The following is a 20,802-nucleotide window of genomic DNA, read 5'->3' on the forward strand; positions in this document are numbered from 1 at the left end:
TGTTGATCTTCCACAGACAAGTTATCACATGGGATTGTATGTCTGAATGTTGATCTCACAGACAAATTATCACATGGGATTGTATGTCTGAATGTTGATCTTACAGACAAATTATCACATGGGATTGTATGTCTGAATGTTGATCTTACAGACAAATTATCACATGGGATTGTATGTCTGAATGTTGATCTTACAGACAAATTATCACATGGGATTGTATGTCTGAATGTTGATCTCACAGACAAATTATCACATGGGATTGTATGTCTGAATGTTGATCTTACAGACAAATTATCACATGGGATTGTTATGTCTGAATGTTGATCTACAGACAAATTATCACATGGATGTATGTCAATGTTGATACAGACAAATTATCACATGGGATTGTATGTCTGAATGTTGATCTCACAGACAAATTATCACATGGGATTGTATGTCTGAATGTTGATCTCACAGACAAGTTATCACATGGGATTGTATGTCTGAATGTTGATCTCACAGACAAGTTATCACATGGGATTGTATGTCTGAATGTTGATCTCACAGACAAATTATCACATGAAATTGTATGTCTGAATGTTGATCTTACAGACAAGTGATCACCTGTGATTGTATGTCTAAATGTTGATCTCACAGACAAGTTATCACATGGGATTGTATGTCTGAATGTTGATCTCACAGACAAATTATCACATGGGATTGTATATCTGAATGCTGATCTTACAGACAAACTATCACATGGGATTGTATGTCTGAATGTTAATCATGTGATTTTCTGGAATCCTCCTTTGGTTTACTTGTCGGATTGTTCCGTGTTACGTCATGATTAAATGCTACTGATCTTTTTACTCTAAGCATAATCATCAGACGTACCCAGGAGTTTTTACCTTGGTTAGATTTTCATTGACTTCTTTTTTTTTATAAAAGAACCTTTCATAGAAACACATTTCAATATCCATTTTTTATTCATTTCATTTCAGGAAAATGTTTCAAAAATGCAATAGTAATGCATGCATTCCTTTCCAATGAACACAAATTATAAAATGTGCAGGAAAGAAAAATTATGGTGAAATATGATGAAATAGTCACAAAAGTATTGACTATCGCAGATAATGGTAGGATATCTATCACACACTCTCTCTCCCCTAATTACACTGAAAGTTTTATAGTTTGTATACACATCAATTTCACAACTTACCGTGCATTTACAGTATTTTGTATAAAAGATGGCTTCGAATGTTATGAAAGATGAAATTACGGAACACATTTTTTCACATAACCATCAAATCAGTAAACAACAGTTACACCATATTTTTTCTTATGTTATTTTAATATGGTATTTTTTTTTAATCTAAATTTCAATTTACTAACCATCATAAATCAACATTAGATGTGAAAGCTTACTATTAGTATTAGGAATTTATCTGCTAAAATGAATTTCCTACTTCACAAATCTTTTTTAGCTTCTGATTCTCAGATACCTGTTACCTCTTCTTTGGCACCAGTAGTTAATTGATTAATTGAGGTGCATATACCATGAACGATTGAAAACTTTCAAATTCCAAGAAGAGTTGTTTTCTAAGTTTGTTCATCAGTAAAAAATAATATGATAAAAATAATAATATGATATAATTATGACTAATATGGATGTACAGCACTTTGTTAGTAGTGGTGAATGAACGAGACATTCCCCATCCACACAAGTTATCACAGAGTCCATGTATAAAATATTGTATACATTTAAAATAAAAATAAATACTCAATTTACTGATTTACAGAATTAAAATGGACGGAAAACTAATAAACTGAATATCTAAACAAAGAAAAAAACATAGCATGATTGAAGTACTCTCCTGGGACTGTAGAAAATGTAAAATTCCTTTAAACACATGAATTGAACTGTATCTTTACCTAATCTTGTGACAAGGAGGCCAGGCACCACCATCTGACAACATACCCCATCAAACTATCTACCAGACTCAGATTAAGGATTCAAAAATGAATAAAATTTATTTACAGATTTCATACTTCTATGTAATTCGCTAAGTAAAGTTTATAAAGAGTACCTCTTAAACTGTATAGAAATAGCTTTAACAAAACCTGTAGTCCTGGGGTTGGCGGATATCTACAGGAACAAGATCTTAATCAAAGGAAATAAAAAATCTACACCTCGACATAATATATCAATAAACACTTGATTGTTAATCTATGAAATAAATAGGATGTCTATATACAGGGCTTGTAGCCATGTGGAATGTTGACTATTTGAGCACTAGAGTCTGGAAATAATACGGCACTCTAAACAACACTAGAGAGAATAAAATACATGAAATGATATGAATATTTAGTTCTGTTATAAGACCCACTTGATCTGCTTTTACATTACGCAGTTATCTGCCCTTGTGTGAAGGGATCAATGTAATGAAATTTGTTTCTGAGAGTAACACATTTCTGAGAAAACAACAGAATGCTAATGTAATAGCAAACCTGCTTCCAAGGGGAGACAACTCTTTAATACTAGTATCTGACCCATAGAACTACCCTGAAACACAAACACATTTTTATTTAAAACTACCTTACTTATTTGTGAAATATGCTCTTCAGGTTTGTAAATAACAAAATTGATTAAACTGATTACAATTCTTACCATTTCACAATTATTATAGAAACATCATGAACATGTCATGTTTGATGCACATCTAACCTTACAAATGACAAATTACATACAGTAGTACAAATCACTGCTGATCTAGATTAATGTTTGAGAGGACTTCATATCACATTGATGATAATAAGACAGGATGAGAGAAAGGTCTGAAAGGAAAAAATAAAATAAATTCCCCCCTGTGCCAACATACATTTTGTGGATTAATCCCGAGGTTATTTTCATAAGTAATGTAGATCTTATAATGTATACCGAGGTAACACATCAAAAATAAACTAAACAAATTAAACCTGATGATAATCACTAAATAATTCCTGTGCAAGAAACGCCACAACTATAAGGTTATAAAAACCACTAAAATATAGAAAAAATTGATATATGATACACATCATCATGTTAAATAAATGCTACATGAACTGTTCGGCGGGATAACAGCACAAACAGATATAATGACATAAATTATCAAACCTGTATCACTGAACAAGTAGATTCTAAAAGCACAAAACATTACACTCAATATATCTCTTTGACAATGTGTATATTTTCACTCCAGTTGAAGTTTTCACAGAGTAGTCATGAATTGCAATATTAAATTCTTTTATCAAAACTTGAAGGGCAATTATATTTAATGAATAAATTATAATTTAATTGTTAGCGTGAATCTTGTCATGTTGTATTCCAAGAGTACAAATATTTTATCTCTGAAGTATTAGAAAATATGGATGTTTTAGTAATGGTGTTTGGACTACCCTGAAGAAAAAATCTATCAAAACTCCAAGGAGAGGCAATTTACATTTTATCATTGTGATCATCCATTACCAATATCACAATGAAATGCCATACATATCTTTGTGGGGTAACATAGCCATCTCTGTACTAATTACACACAATAAATGGATGCTTATCTTGTTGGACACAACAGTAACAAAAGTATTCAGAACAATGACAAATACATCAATAACCTAGCTGGCTGCTCAGCTGTGACAAGTGCTGCCCAAGATCATAAATACACAGTGTGTGGTCATCAATAACAGTAGTACAGGGCTGCTTTACTTTATAAAGTTGGACTGGATGGAACAAGTCGATCGTTTTTAAATCAATGACAGATATCCCCTGATTTTTTTTACTGTTTTCAGACGAGTCCATAAAGGCCTGTATAAAAATCTGCAGGTCAATCAGGACTTTTATTTAATAACTTTTTAAAACGGTCCAACCAGTCCAACAATATAAACCAAAACGGACCTGTAGTTTTCTCAAAGCAATACATTAACAAACAATTATCACAAGAAGCCATAATCGCCGAAGGGAGATAACTCATTACGATTTCAGCATTTTATACACATTCAGCCACATTATTGTAACAAAAAGCATCTAATGCTCCAGACATTTCCATTTATACATTCTATTTGTGTGTAAAACAATCTACACAAATATCTTATTTAACAACACCAGCAAATTGTTCTCACAAAATCAAATATTCACTCAAGGCAAATTGCTATGATAAACATTATTCAGGCATTTTTCCTTAAAACACTTGATATTGGCAACTTCGTGACAATCAGTATTAAAAGGAACAATTAAAAATTGACACAACCATGTACATCTCGATGAATCTTCATATTAATAGATATATAACTGACTGACAAGTCAGAGATCTGTGAAAGTCCAGATAGAGACAATTTAATATCATCATCAATAATTGAATCCCACAATTGATGGCTAAAAGTTTATTCATTCATTAATTGTAGATAAATTTGTTCTTTAATAAATGCAACGTATTTTCATGTGAGGCCAATCCAAAATGTGCAGATTGAAAATTTGTGAAAATAGATCACTGGCATTCTCAAACACTAAAACGCTAAATGATCTGACAGCAATTATTGCATCTAGACAGAAGTTAAAGTACATGTATGTTATTATTTTGAAACAGAGAACTTATATCAATATTAATAATCTCCAGTAGTTACTAGACCCATCCTTGGCAAACCTAAATTGTGTATGATAAGATAAGGCGACAGTTATATTCACTCCTGGTGTATTGAGAAAGGGACCTGTTAACAGCAGTGTACACCATGTTACAGGAAGCTGGTGAAGCTCTTATCAATGGAATCAATCCATCATTGATATCATAAGTTTGTATGTACATAACATGTCTGTTTTTTTCCATCTAAAATGCAGTGACATTGAAATGAAAACCATTAAATGTTATAAGGTGTTATATTAAAGTATTTTTCCACAAAAATGCCAATGAAATTAGAATATTTCCTCGATCTTGAATCTACTAAAATGCAGCATACTAAAGAAAACTTCAATTTGTATGTATGGTCTCTACTGGTACAAGTAATAGTTTCAATATCTAAAAACCTGACTATTATGGAAATCTCTAATAAGGAGGTCGACGAATGGTGCGTTAGTTTGTCAGTTATGTTTGAGATACAGTTTTTGTCAGCAATAACATTAATAACCAGGTTAATGGTAAATAATCCTGCTTGTTCTGTCAGGGACATTACAAGGTACAAAGTCCTGGTTTGACTGTTGGTCAGACCAGCACATGGAGACAGAAAGACGCGGTATTCCGGCTGAGGTTATCACACTACTTGGGTACAAGTCCTCGTGATGAGGGGAACTCTTTAGAGGCATCTCTCTTCCCTGTTTTAGGTCTGCAAGAGGAAACAGTGTTAATTCTCTGATGCAATTCAAATTAGGGCTGAGAGTCACTTTAGATATTTAACATTATCAGAGAATATGTCGAGAATACAGTTATCACAAATCAAATAAATTGAAAAATAATTGGTTAGACTTGACATACCTTGCACTTTTCACATTTCTTCTGATCTTAGCTTTACTGCTGAATACAGATGGAGTCCTGAAACAGTAAAATATCGTGTTGAGTATTGTGTTTCAAATACAAAACAGTAATATATCGCGTTGAGTGTTGTGTTTCAAATACAAAACAGTAGTATATCGTGTTGAGTGTTGTGTTTCAAATACAAAACAGTAGTATATCGTGTTGAGTATTGTGTTTCAAATACAAAACAGTAGTATATCGTGTTGAGTGTTGTGTTTCAAATACAAAACAGTAGTATATCGTGTTGAGTGTTGTGTTTCAAATACAAAACAGTAGTATATCGTGTTGAGTGTTGTGTTTCAAATACAAAACAGTAGTATATCGTGTAGAGTATTGTGTTTCAAATACAAAAACAGTAGTATATCGTGTTGAGTGTTGTGTTTCAAATACAAAACAGTAGCATATCGTGTTGAGTATTGTCTTTCAAATACAAAACAGTAATATATTGTATTGAGTATCATGTTCCAAATACAAAACAGTAGTATATCGTGTTGAGTGTTGTGTTTCAAATACAAAACAGTAGTATATCGTGTTGAGTATTGTGTTTCAAATACAAAACAGTAGTATATCGTGTTGAGTATTGTGTTTCAAATACAAAACAGTAATATATCGTGTTGAGTGTTGTGTTTCAAATACAAAATAGTAATATATCGTGTTGAGTATCATGTTTCAAATACAAAACAGTTATATCGCCTTGAGTATCATCAGGTTTCAAATACAAAGCAGTAATATATCGTGTTGAGTGTTGTGTTTCAAATACACAACCTCAGTGAGTATAACTGTCAATTATCAGAACTTATGGTTACAAACAAGTCTAACATCAGAAGTGGTCCAAAGAAAAGCTCAATCCTCAGGAACAGCTGATGGGACACCAACATGTAATAGGTACAGTACAGGAATACTTACTGTCCTTCAATTTCAATGTCAGCCTCATCCTGAAGGGCAGCATCTAGGGCTGCCTGTATCCTGGGGGCCACTTGTGGTCCATCATAATCTCGTGTAGTTCGATTGGGCATATCTAGTTCAACCATTAGTATATTTTCACCCTGAAAAAGAATTGGTAACATGGTACAGTATTTCTTGTATCTTTTGGCTAGGAGATCCAAACCACTACACATATATACATGGTCAGGTTTGGCTAGGAGATCCAATCCACTACACACTACACACATAACATGGTCAGGTTTGGCTAGAAGATCCAATCCACTACACACTACACACATAACATGGTCAGGTTTGGCTAGGAGATCCAATCCACTACACACATAACATGGTCAGGTTTGGCTAGGAGATCCAATCCACTACACACATAACATGGTCAGGTTTGGCTAGAAGATCCAATCCACTACACACTACACACATAACATGGTCAGGTTTGGCTAGGAGATCCAATCCACTACACACTACACACATAACATGGTCAGGTTTGGCTAGGAGATCCAATCCACTACACACATAACATGGTCAGGTTTGGCTAGGAGATCCAATCCACTACACACTACACACATAACATGGTCAGGTTTGGCTAGAAGATCCAATCCACTACACACTACACACATAACATGGTCAGGTTTCCAATCCACTACACACATAACATGGTCAGGTTTCCAATCCACTACACACATAACATGGTCAGGTTTCCAATCCACTACACACATAACATGGTCAGGTTTCCAATCCACTACACATATAACATGGTCAGGTTTGGCTAGAAGATCCAATCCACTACACACTACACACATAACATGGTCAGGTTTGGCTAGGAGATCCAATCCACTACACACTACACACATAACATGGTCAGGTTTGGCTAGGAGATCCAATCCACTACACACTACACACATAACATGGTCAGGTTTGGCTAGAAGATCCAATCCACTACACACTACACACATAACATGGTCAGGTTTGGCTAGGAGATCCAAACCACTACACACATAACATGGTCAGGTTTGGCTAGGAGATCCAATCCACTACACACTACACACATAACATGGTCAGGTTTGGCTAGGAGATCCAATCCACTACACACTACACACATAACATGGTCAGGTTTGGCTAGGAGATCCAATCCACTACACACTACATACTAACATGGTCAGGTTTGGCTAGGAGATCCAATCCACTACACACTACACACATAACATGGTCAGGTTTGGCTAGAAGATCCAATCCACTACACACTACATACTAACATGGTCAGGTTTGGCTAGGAGATCCAAACCACTACACACTACACATATAACATGGTCAGGTTTGGCCTGGAGTTCTAATCCACTACACACTACACACATAACATGGTCAGGTTTGGCTAGAGATCTAATCCAATACACTACACACATAACATGGTCAGGTTTGGCTAGAAGATCCAATCCACTACACACATAACATGGTCAGGTTTTCCAATCCACTACACACTAACACAGGTTTCCAATCCACTACACACATAACATGGTCAGGTTTGGCTAGAAGATCCAATCCACTACACACTACACACATAACATGGTCAGGTTTCCAATCCACTACACATATAACATGGTCAGGTTTGGCTAGAAGATCCAATCCACTACACACTACACACATAACATGGTCAGGTTTGGCTAGGAGATCCAATCCACTACACACTACACACATAACATGGTCAGGTTTGGCTAGGAGATCCAATCCACTACACACTACACACATAACATGGTCAGGTTTGGCTAGGAGATCCAATCCACTACACACTACACACATAACATGGTCAGGTTTGGCTAGAAGATCCAATCCACTACACACTACACACATAACATGGTCAGGTTTGGCTAGGAGATCCAATCCACTACACACATACCATGGTCAGGTTTGGCTAGGTTATGCTGAATTTGTTAATGTATGTGATGGAAGGCCACAATCAAAAACAAATGAACTAACATCACAGTCATGGAATCCACAATGTTGATGCTCCATCTTACAACATGTACTCTGTTATCTATATCACGAACTGAAGTTGGGTCAGCAAAGACCTAACACAGTCAATTCTAGTGTATTAATAATAAGATTCTGTAGTTATTTTTGATATTTCACCTTGAACCTTGGGTTGCCTCCCATGGCTGCTGCTACCCTTGCATATTCAGACACTGGCCGTCGGTTTCCTAGTGCTGATGTTGGTCGCTTAGCCATGGTTTGGGTGCTATAATCAAAATTCAATTCTAAATCAATCAAAAAGTTTTAATAATTTTTTAATCAGTACTTACTGTGAAACAGTATTTTATTTCAATATCAAATGGTAATTGTCAAAATTCTATCACTTTAATTGATAACAATTTCACCCACAAAAGAAACTTGGATGACATAACCAATTAAAAATCTCTCAGCATTTTCTGAAAATTACTAATAACAGAAAAAAGGAAGAGATAGACTAATGACAATGTGTGATTAGTGATGGCGAAGTTTTGTTTTAATCTCTGAGTAGGGAAAGAATAATCCAGTCATACATTTAGGCTTTCAATCAATATTTTGTGTGCGTATGTTTGTGTGTTGTTTTTTTTAACCATTTAATTAATTAAAAGAACCTTCATTGATAAGCAATGTTAACTTAGAATCTTAAGTATATCAAAGAATACTCACTTTGTATTGGCTAGAGATCTGAGCTTTAACTTGAAATCAACTGTATATCAAAGAAATCTCACTTTTAGTTGGCGAGAGGTCTTAGCTTTAACTTGAAATCAACGGTATATCAAAGAAATCTCACTTTTTGTTGGCGAGAAGTTTGAGTTTTAACTTGGAATCAACCGTATATCAAAGAAATCTCACTTTTTGTTGGCGAGAGGTTTGAGTTTCCACATGTCCTCATCCTCATCGTACACAGCTCGATTCATCACCTTGGTTTTGTCCTCAACAGGAATAAAGTTCTCTATAATCAGCATCCTGTAAGGAAATACAATATTGTCAGGCCTGAACATAATGTTATATATATCAAACTGAATGTTCTTACCTTTTGTGAATTTTACTTTCCATCTTACAGGTGTTTATATTTTGTGTGAAAGTGTTTATTAACAGGGCATCAGTTGAACCTTGACTTTTAGCAGATTTAGGAGTCAAATCACAATTTCACAGAAATCTGAAGAGTCAAAACATATGACAATTACACTTCAAACTCAAGAGTGAAATCTGATTTTTGGGAGTCAAAAACATATTCTCAAGGGTCTGTCTACTGGATGCCCTGATTCAAAATTTTGATAATGTTAATCATTCTTTAATCATCAATATTAAGAATTGAAAATTGGCACTGGAATTCCTAATAAGTTTATAGTGATATCATTTTTCTTGATTTCAGATGATTTTACTTGAGTTTTAGGTCCCTGGTAAGTTCCATCTGAGTTTGCTCTAGTTCCTGTCGCTCCTTAGAATGTTCTTCTTGTAAGTCCATGATCTCAGCCTTTGTTGATTGTAGTTTTGCAAAAAGCTAAAACCAAAAAGGACATGGTTACAATAAATCTGTACATTTTCTTCTAATACGTTAAATTCTGTTTAGAGCTAGGAAATGTTTGCAAAACATCCATGCTCACACCTCATTACTAGTTGGACACAGTAGGACATGCTGGGTCGGACATACATGGATAACACTATATAGGCAGCCCATACCAAGATATATACCAAATATTTTCTGTTTTGAATTATAACTTGTTTCACGTTAACTTAAAAGTACTTCAAGGCATTTCAACTTTTTGTTTGAGATACACATCAGAGTTGAACAATATTAATGTATACCCAGTCAATTTTTTTTTCATATGAAAAAAAAATATATTAATTTTTTCATGGGTCAAAAGTTTCATGGTTTTTACTTTAAACAAGGAACTTTTTCTTCATTTTTTTAAAATTTTATTGTGCTTTGATTATATGTGTATATGATTTAAAATAAGTGAATTATCATTTCACATATGATTTATGATATTAAGTGAATTATCATTTCACATATGATTTATAATAAGTGAATTATCATTTTACAGAGTAAATTTTCCATAGTTACAAAACTTTAAAAAAATACCAGGTATAATAAGGTATCCTGGATTATAAGCATTTTAAACTTGAAGAAAGAGATTAACTACCTTTTTCAACTTCTTTGTTTTTATTTCAACTTCTTGTTGCATGGAATTATAAGTATCCTGCATTTCTACAGCTGATTCTTCTTTCTCTTCAAGTTTTTGTTGGATTTCTCGTTCTCGTTTCTGAAAGGAATAATCATGATAAATTTTGTATTTTGATACCACAAATCCCTCATAAAACTGGAATAGAATTCCTTTAATCATAGGCTTAATTGAAGGATACTCTTATTGGTGATGAAATACAACTTATTCAAGATACACTTTTTAGCATTATATTTCAGATATTTAATCCATCTAAATCTGACAATCATATCAATATAAATCAAAAGAGTAAATTCAAATAAAATAAAATCAAACAGGTCTAAAATATTAAGTTCCCAAAGCTAGACAACATGTCTATGTAAATAACAATTAATATATCAACTTAAAAGATCTAATAAATCAACCATGAGGTGTGATCTAAAAATATCCAAATGAGAGGGGACATCAAACAAAAGTCCATCTTTTGAACATGAAATCTACACCATAACTATTAATATACCAACTTAAAAGAACTAATAACTCAACCATGAGGTGTGATCTAAAAATATCCAAATGAGAGGGGACATCAAACAAAAGTCCATCTTTTGAACATGAAATCTACACCATAACTATTAATATACCAACTAAAAAAAAAAAATAACTCAACCATGAGGTGTGATCTAAAAATATCCAAATAAGAGGGGACATCAAACAAAAGTCTATCTTTTGAACATGAAATCTACACCAACATTGCCTTACAATATTGAACGTCTATCTATGACATGAAAACATCTCCTAGTAGGGTCATCTAATGGTAGTGATTACACAATTCTATCATCTAATGGTAGTGAGTCGACAGTTCTATCATCTAATTGTAGTGATTACACAATTCTATCAGTATCATTTAATGGTAATGATTACACAATTCTATCATCTAATGTTAGTGATTACACAATTTTATCATCGAATGGTAGTGATTACACAATTCTATCATCTAATGTTAGTGATTACACAATTCTATCATCTAATGGTAGTGATTACACAATTCTATTATCTAATGGTAGTAATTACACAATTCTATCAGTGATTACTTAATTATGTCATCTAATGGTAGTGATTACACAATTCTATCATCTAATGGTAATGATTACACAATTCTATCACCTACTGGTAGTGATTACACAATTCTATTATCTAATGGTAGTAATTACACAATTCTATATCTAATGGTAGTGATTACACAATTCTATTATCTAATGGTAGTAATTACACAATTCTATCAGTGATTACTTAATTATGCCATCTAATGGTAGTGATTACACAATTCTATCATCTGATGGTAGTGATTACACAATTATATCATCTAATGGTAGTGATTACACAATTCTATATCTAATGGTAATGATTACACAATTATATCATCTAATGGTAGTGATTACACAATGCTATCATCTAATGGTAGTGATTACACAATTATATCATCTAATGGTAGTAATTACACAATTCTATCACCTACTGGTAGTGATTACACAATTCTATTATCTAATGGTAGTAATTACACAATTCTATCATCTAATGGTAATGATTACACAATTCTATCACCTACTGGTAGTGATTACACAATTCTATTATCTAATGGTAGTAATTACACAATTCTATCATCTAATGGTAGTGATTACACAATTCTATTATCTAATGGTAGTAATTACACAATTCTATCAGTGATTACTTAATTATGTCATCTAATGGTAGTGATTACACAATTCTATCATCTAATGGTAGTGATTTCACAATTATATCATCTAATGGTAGTGATTACACAATTCTATATCTAATGGTAATGATTACACAATTATATCATCTAATGGTAGTGATTACACAATTCTATCATCTAATGGTAGTGATTACACAATTCTTTCATCTAATGGTAGTGAGTCGACAGTTCTATCATCAAATTGTAGTGATTACACAATTCTATCATCTAATGGTAGTGATTACACAATTCTATCATCTAATGGTAGTGATTACACAATTCTATTATCTAATGGTAGTAATTACACAATTCTATCATCTAATGGTAGTGATTACACAATTCTATTATCTAATGGTAGTAATTACACAATTCTATCAGTGATTACTTAATTATGTCATCTAATGGTAGTGATTACACAATTCTATCATCTAATGGTAATGATTACACAATTCTATCACCTACTGGTAGTGATTACACAATTCTATCATCTAATGGTAGTGATTACACAATTCTATCATCTAATGGTAGTGATTACTCAATTCTATCACCTACTGGTAGTGATTACACAATTCTATCATCTAATGGTAGTGATTACACAATTATATCATCTAATGGTAGTGATTACACAATTCTATATCTAATGGTAATGATTACACAATTATATCATCTAATGGTAGTGATTACACAATGCTATCATCTAATGGTAGTGATTACACAATTATATCATCTAATGGTAATGATTACACAATTCTATCATCTAATGGTAATAATTACACAATTCTATCATCTAATGGTAGTGATTACACTATTATATCATCTAATGGTAGTGATTACACAATGCTATCATCTAATGGTAGTAATTACACAATTACATCATCATGTGGTAGTGATTACACAATGCTATCATCTAATGGTAGTGATTACACAATTCTATCATGTAATGGTAGTGCTATCATCTAATGGTAGTGATTACACAATTCTATATCATTAATGGTAGTGATTACACAATTCTATCATCTAATGGTAGTGATTACACAATTCTATCATCTAATGGTAGTGATTACACAATTCTATCATCTAGTGGTAGTGATTACACAATTCTATCATCTAATGGTAGTGATTGCACATTCTAACATCTAATAGTAGTGATTACACATTCTATCATCTAGTGGTAGTGATTACACAATTCTATCATCTAATGGTAGTGATTACACAATTCTATCATCTAATGGTAATGATTACACAATTCTATCATCTAGTGGTAGTGATTACACAATTCTATCATCTAATGGTAATGATTACACAATTATATCATCTAATGGTAGTGATTACACAATTCTATCATCTAATGGTAGTGATTACACAATTCTATCATCTAATGGTAGTGATTACACAATTCTATCATCTAATGGTAGTGATTACACAATTCTATCATCTAATGGTAATGATTACACAATTCTATCATCTAATGGTAGTGATTACACAATTCTATCATCTAATGGTAGTGATTACACAATTCTATCATCTAATGGTAGTGATTACACAATTCTATCATCTAATGGTAATGATTACACAATTCTATCATCTAATGATAGCGATTACACAATTCTATCATCTAATGGTAGTGATTACACAATTCTATCATCTAATGGTAATGATTACACAATGCTATCATTTAATGGTAGTGATTATACAATTATATCATCTAATGGTAGTGATTACACAATTCTATCATCTAATGGTAGTGATTACACAATTCTATCATCTAATGGTAATGATTACACAATTCTATCATCTAATGGTAATGATTACACAATGCTATCATCTAATGGTAGCGATTACACAATTCTATCATCTAATGGTAATGATTACACAATTCTATCATTTAATGGTAGTGATTATACAATTATATCATCTAATGGTAGTGATTACACAATTCTATCATCTAATGGTAGTGATTACACAATTCTATCATCTAATGGTAATGATTACACAATTCTATCATATAATGGTAGTGATTACACAATTCTATCATCTAATGGTAGTGATTACACATTCCAACATCTAATAGTAGTGATTACACATTCTATCATCTAGTGGTAGTGATTACACAATTCTATCATCTAGTGGTAGTGATTACACAATTCTATCATCTAATGGTAGTGATTACACAATGCTATCATCTAATGGTAGTGATTACACAATTCGATCATCTAATGGTAGTGATTACACATTCTAACATCTAATAGTAGTGATTACACATTCTATCATCTAGTGGTAGTGATTACACAATTCTATCATCTAATGGTAGTGATTACACAATTCTATCATCTAATGGTAATGATTATACAATTCTATCATCTAATGGTAATGATTACACAATTCTATCATTTAATGGTAGTGATTATACAATAATATCATCTAATGGTAGTGATTACACAATTCTATATCTAATGGTAGTGATTACACAATTCTTTCATCTAATGGTAGTGAGTCGACAGTTCTATCATCAAATTGTAGTGATTGCACAATTCTATCATCTAATGGTAGTGATTAAACTATTCTATCATCTAATGGTAGTGATTACACAATTCTATCATCTTATGGTAGTGCTTACACAATTCTATCATCTAATGGTAGTGATTACACAATTCTATCATCTAATGATAGTGATAACACAATTCTATCATCTAATGATAGTGATAACACAATTCTATCATCTAATGGTAATGATTACACAATTCTATTATTTAATGGTAGTGATTATACAATTATATCATCTAATGGTAGTGATTACACAATTCTATATCTAATGGTAGTGATTACACAATTCTTTCATCTATTGGTAGTGAGTCGACAGTTCTATCATCAAATTGTTGTGATTACACAATTCTATCATCTAATGGTAGTGATTACACAATTCTATCATCTAATGGTAGTGCTTACACAATTCTATCATCTAATGGTAGTGATTACACAATTCTATCATCTATAGTAGTGATAACACAATTCTATCATCTAATGGTAGTGATAACACAATTCTATCATCTAATAGTAATGATTACACAATTCTATCAACTAAAGGTAGTGATTACACAACTCAATAGTACCTACCAGCACGTACAGAAGGTTGTTTAGTGAGAGGTTGCACTCTTCGGAGTCTTTTATATGCAACGCTTTGTGCATCTGATTGTCGCGTTGCGTTGCCTGGTGCATTTAAATGAAACGAAGGATTCTTCAAATCTTTCCCATTTATATGTGTTTCTATAACTTGTGGTTTGTGTTTAGACAATGCTTCATATAAATCTAAACCTTTTGCTCTTAAAAAGTCAGTAATTACATTGATGTTTTCCTTCAATTGTCTATTTTCGGTTTTAACATCTTTGATTTCTGTTTTCATCGCCGTAATTTGTGTATTACAGTCCTTATGAGAACGTTCCATGAGTTGTAAACGGTTGTTGACATCAGAGAGCATCGTCAGAAGATTGGCCACCGTGTCTGCTATATCACTGTGTGGTCCCGGTACAACAGACGTCCTCTGTGACAGATCTGGTACGATACCATATCCAAATACATTCTGTATTCCACTGAATACAATACATAGTGCCAACAATACACCGTTAAACATGGTTAGTGACGATATGGTCCTGCTGTCTGACCTCAACATAGTTCAGTGATAGTAGAAGATGAACTTGAGATAGCATTCCCTGATAACGATCCGAAAGTCAGTTCAACACGTTTACAAAACGATTTTCAGTTATCGAAATATGGTTTGAACAAAATCTTATAAGTCAGCGCGTTCTATTAGGCATGCTGGCCATTCAAGTCCTCTGGTTTTTAATGTGTTGTTATCTGAGATGTGCATGGTTATTCTTTTAATACAGTATAATAGGAATGTGGTATTCAACTTCTCTGAAAAAGATATGTATAACTGTTGCCAATAAAGCTTAGGGCACTAATATAACCCTACCGTAGCACCGTGTGCAGTAAGGGGAATACCTGGTTATGTCTTCGACTAAAAATATTCGCCACTGTGACAGAAAAAGCCTATTTCATATGATCGTTAAGATATGGAGATAACAGTAAGTCTTTTCTATGATTTAACTGTCAAACCTTGACAACGTAAGCAGAACTTGACAGTCGTTTTGATATATAATGACTTTTGGAAGGCCAACGGGCGCATTTAAAGTCGTTTTCAATGCCCGACTATTCACTTTAAGTATATTGATAATACCATCATCCAATAGTACGGCTCATTAGCAGTTATAACAACAATTTTAACAAACGGATAAAAGATGGCGGAAGACCTTTCAGCAAGTCCGAGGTGACTTGTGTGATTAAGGCCTTAAACACCCATCAGATTGAAATGGCACGTGGATAAATTTCCCTCTCTATTAGAGATATATTTCTGTTGCCAACGAATAGCATAAACTCACTCTCCGCAAACAATTTCTTACCAAATACATAGACATTCAATTTTGATATGACGTTAACAAATTACCCAACGGGTCAGAGAAATAAGTTCCGTTACAGGTTCAAAATACTGATCAATGAAACGACCGGAGGTCTCATAACTATTAGTGGTGTAAAATCGAATATGCTTATCAAACAGTCAGCGAGTTTACACTGTGACACAGGAGGGGAATAACATAACGAAATGAGATAGAAATATAGAAAATATCAACGATTATTGAAAGGAATAAGTGTGGCTTCCCATTACCAATGACGCGTGATGCATCTTTGTACTCTTATGTAACCACTAGGGATTCTTCTTTGTGTGATATCAACAAACAATTGTAATCGAACGAAAACAATTAATGTCCGACATATTTAAATTCAAACACCAACACCGAAGGATTGGGCTAGGTAAACATCTAGTGGACAAAGTGTTGAAATTGATATTACTATCTACAAATACTGATCTGATTTAATCATGGGATGACTTTGGGTTGTGTTTGATCAGTTAAAAGGCTATTACATACAGGCTGCATCATTACTGACAAATACCTCGGTACGTTTCTAGCATTGTTACATGATGCTACATTTCATATGACTATGTAAATAATTAATTCATAGAAAGTTGAAAGCTATAGAATGAAAGCTTCATTTAAGTGTTTTACTGAACATTACCCAAAGGACAGTCAATTCATTATCATCTTCTTTCCAAACGATTATCGCTGTTATTGCTTCAACCCAATCATTAGAAATTAGAAAATGTATGAGAACGCTAAAATACTTTAAGGAAGGGGGCCACTTTTCTATAGATGTTAGCTCGGATTTCTTTTAGCTAGTGTGTGTAATAAATCACAATCAGCAATCACAATATTTGGACCACAATTAAAATCCCAAAGGAGGTTTAACCTGAAGTTTGTTATCCCCTGAGGTTGGCTTAGTTTGCCGCCAATCTAGATGGTTATCATATTTGTTAGTAAAACAATTGCGAGCAATTATCAAGATTAACAGTTCCATACATTGCTATCGTCAGATAGGCTTGTTACCTTCACAGTGATCAACGATACAGAAGTAAACAAATAAAATCATAAATCACTTATCCGCTGTGTATAATGTAATTATATGTTTTACATGAGAAACGAATATGAAATACAACTAAATATTTAACTCGATGATTCATACAAAAATAAACCCAGAAAATTAAACATAGTAAGCTGACAAAATCTTAAAGGTTTATTCAATACCATGGAAAAACAGAAAACAATTGAATGTGTGGAACAAACTAACCCATTATCTGATTGGACACACGCGAGTGGACAAACATCAGTGTACAGCATCAGTATTTACAGCATACTTGTATTTCATTGGATGTTTTGGCTTAGTATCAATCACTTGACGTCCTATCAAAAGCTAAGGCAGCTCGTGTATAAGCGTAGTACTTTGAAAATCAAAGAGTGCGAAATGATCGTTTACCTTGCTGCAATTTCTTTGAGCTTGCTGTGTCAAACCAAGGGCTCGGAAAGACATGATGTTCAGATGATTTATAATGAGATCTTCCGGGATTACAATAAAGATCTTGGTCCTAACACCAACCAAACTGCAGCTATTAACGTCCAAATCATAGCACAGATTTTTACAATACATGCGTTTGACGACAAAACAGGAAAATTTTCAGTGTTAGCGGGATTCAGCATATCATGGACGGATGACAGGTTGGCGTGGGACCCGTTCGTATACGGTAATGTGACGAGGATACATGTTCCTCCACAAAAGGTATGGACACCTACTCTGTTTGTTGGAATACCATTTGATGACGTCAAAGGAGTAGCTAGTGACGTCATTAATGTAGAGTACAGTGATGAAGGCCATGCGATATGGTTTATTACAGACTTATACCACGTTACATGCGGAGCAGATATTGCCTACTACCCCATTGATAAACAGAAGTGTATCATGTATGTTATACCATACAACTTCGGACAAAACTATAATTTTAGTGTACCCTACGACTTTGTTGTGATAACAAGTTTCTTTGAAAATGGGATTTGGAGTCTTCTATCAGCCGAAACCAAGAAGATGTTCGATCCGATTGGAAATTACGTTGGCATGACTGTCAAATTTCAAAGACGTCCCCTTTTCGTATTGTTAATTTTCCTTCTACCTGTTAATGTTATTGGAGTCCTGAACCCATTTGTGTTCCTGCTACCACCTGAGCCAGGTGAGCGGAGCTGTTATGGGGTGACATTAATGCTGGCCATGGCCGTTTTTCTGTCCACTGTATCCGAAAAGCTTCCGAGTACATCAGATCCACACATAGCTCGTGTCTGCCTGTACCTTCTATTTGATTTGATTATGAGTGGACTCATCATGTTGTTTACTATACTGGGTCTGAAACTCCATACCAAAAAGGATGCACCCATTCCTGGATGGATTCAAAGGGTGGTAGTCTCGTGTACGAAGGATCGCCCTTCGTGCACCGAACACAATATAAAACGCCCCAAAGCACCAAAATGGAGACATATTCAAGTTCAAGCAATTGATGAACAATTGGTAAAGGATAAGGTCCATATTTCTGACAAAAACAAGATACCAAATGTTGATCATCGTTCTTGCTTAAAGGAGGATCAGTGCAGTGACACTACAGTAGAGAGACAGTCTTGTGCTAAATGTACAGGTCAATCTTGTTCCTGGAGGGACGTCGCTAAACTGTTTGACAGAGTCTGCTTTGGTGTGTTTTCTTGTATCCAAGTATGTCGTTTTGTTACCAACACTGTTGATTTTTTAATTTATATGAATTCGGACATATAAAATGATTTTGATTAACATTTGTGTCAGGGATGCGCCTTGTTATATATACCAGAAACATATCTGACAATTCGCCTAGACTCTTTTTTTTTTTGCCATCTTTGCCCAATAGGCTGTGCACGTTTGACCAAAAGTGAGTAATTGACAGCCTACTATGTTTTTTGTCTGTCAATTTATCTTTGTGTTGTTCTTTTTTCTTTTAAAAGTTTCCATTAAGTAAAGACGTTGTAACTAATGGGAAAAAGACAAACTTTCAGAATACCAAAGTAGATAAAGGTTGTGAAAATATGTACTGAGCCTTTGAAAACCAAAAATGACATTAGCCCTCTGTTTAACAAGAGAATGTGAACAGATTTGATAAGTCCATCTGTAGTTTGATATGTAACATTTTTGTCAATGTTGAAGATAATTTGTTATTCAACTTTATGGGAAAAAACTTTGATAACGTTCTGAACTGATATTGTATTTTTCATCATGTTATCTTCAATCAATCGTGTTATGTTAAGTAGTCATAACATTACATTATCAGTAAGTTCTTACTTTCTAAACATTTTACATTCTTATTGTATTGATAATCGCTGTGCTATGTATTTTGCTTTCTTTCAAATAAGCACCACGTCCATCATCACGATCAACATTTTGGTGAAATCCATTTGAATTCAACTAACTTTCTACGTTGTCTATTTCATGTTGTTTTCGCTTATTCACAATACAAAGTGTTTAGTAATGGGTTGCTTTTCAAAATGAGCCACATCGGTATAGAAAGATGTACAGATTACACAGACCAACACTTTGGGGCAAGTTCTTCGTTGTAAACTGGTTATTGAAAAAAAGTGTCCAAGTAAATTTTAGCGAGAGATAATGGTCGTTACAAGCAAGATTGCATTATTGATAAACAAAAACATTACACATTGGTGCATAAATGATTTTAAAACTATACATGCAGACGTCATAATTATAATGACAATATTTCTGGGATACATCAAAGATCTTCCATGCGGATCCGATTAATTTATATTGTACTTTTCATGACATCTTTTATGCTACAATAAATATTGCTGAAGAATGCATTCATTTTTGAAAGATTTGTATTTTTACCACTCATGATTCGAGTTTAAATTAGGTACATTTTAAAACTACATTTTTGTTCTTATATTTGTACTATTGG

The 20,802-nt window shown here is 33.5% G+C and overlaps 2 protein-coding genes across 2 annotated transcripts; one reads left to right on the plus strand and one right to left on the minus strand.

Moving 5' to 3' along the window:
* Window positions 1-1,617: 1,617 nt before the first annotated feature.
* LOC138329816 (kinesin-II 95 kDa subunit-like) lies at window positions 1,618-16,044 on the minus strand. The gene is made up of 8 exons (XM_069277110.1): window positions 15,502-16,044; window positions 10,607-10,783; window positions 9,845-9,963; window positions 9,312-9,425; window positions 8,583-8,688; window positions 6,423-6,562; window positions 5,478-5,534; window positions 1,618-5,328 (listed from the first exon to the last, which is right to left on the minus strand). Exons 1-8 carry the CDS (start codon window positions 16,042-16,044, stop codon window positions 5,262-5,264), a joined length of 1,323 nt encoding a protein of 440 aa, XP_069133211.1. The 3' UTR covers window positions 1,618-5,261.
* A 2,246-nt stretch (window positions 16,045-18,290) lies between these two features.
* LOC138329817 (acetylcholine receptor subunit beta-like) lies at window positions 18,291-19,637 on the plus strand. Its single transcript, XM_069277112.1, has one exon. It carries the CDS (start codon window positions 18,291-18,293, stop codon window positions 19,635-19,637), a length of 1,347 nt encoding a protein of 448 aa, XP_069133213.1.
* The last annotated feature ends 1,165 nt before the right edge of the window (window positions 19,638-20,802 follow it).

The sequence above is a fragment of the Argopecten irradians genome, chromosome 8 (genome assembly GCF_041381155.1).
Source record: "Argopecten irradians isolate NY chromosome 8, Ai_NY, whole genome shotgun sequence".
NCBI classification, from domain to species: domain Eukaryota; kingdom Metazoa; phylum Mollusca; class Bivalvia; order Pectinida; family Pectinidae; genus Argopecten; species Argopecten irradians.

Excerpts from the sequence above, each read along its gene's own strand:
- LOC138329816 (XM_069277110.1), bottom strand. The coding sequence starts at position 16,044 with ATGTTGAGGTCAGACAGCAGGACCATATCGTCACTAACCATGTTTAAC. Across the intron at positions 9,964-10,606 it reads AAACAAAGAAGTTGAAAAAG|CTTTTTGCAAAACTACAATC; the intron begins GTAGTTAATCTC and ends TTTTGGTTTTAG. Across the intron at positions 5,329-5,477 it reads AGAAATGTGAAAAGTGCAAG|ACCTAAAACAGGGAAGAGAG; the intron begins GTATGTCAAGTC and ends TTCCTCTTGCAG.
- LOC138329817 (XM_069277112.1), top strand. The coding sequence starts at position 18,291 with ATGATCGTTTACCTTGCTGCAATTTCTTTGAGCTTGCTGTGTCAAACC.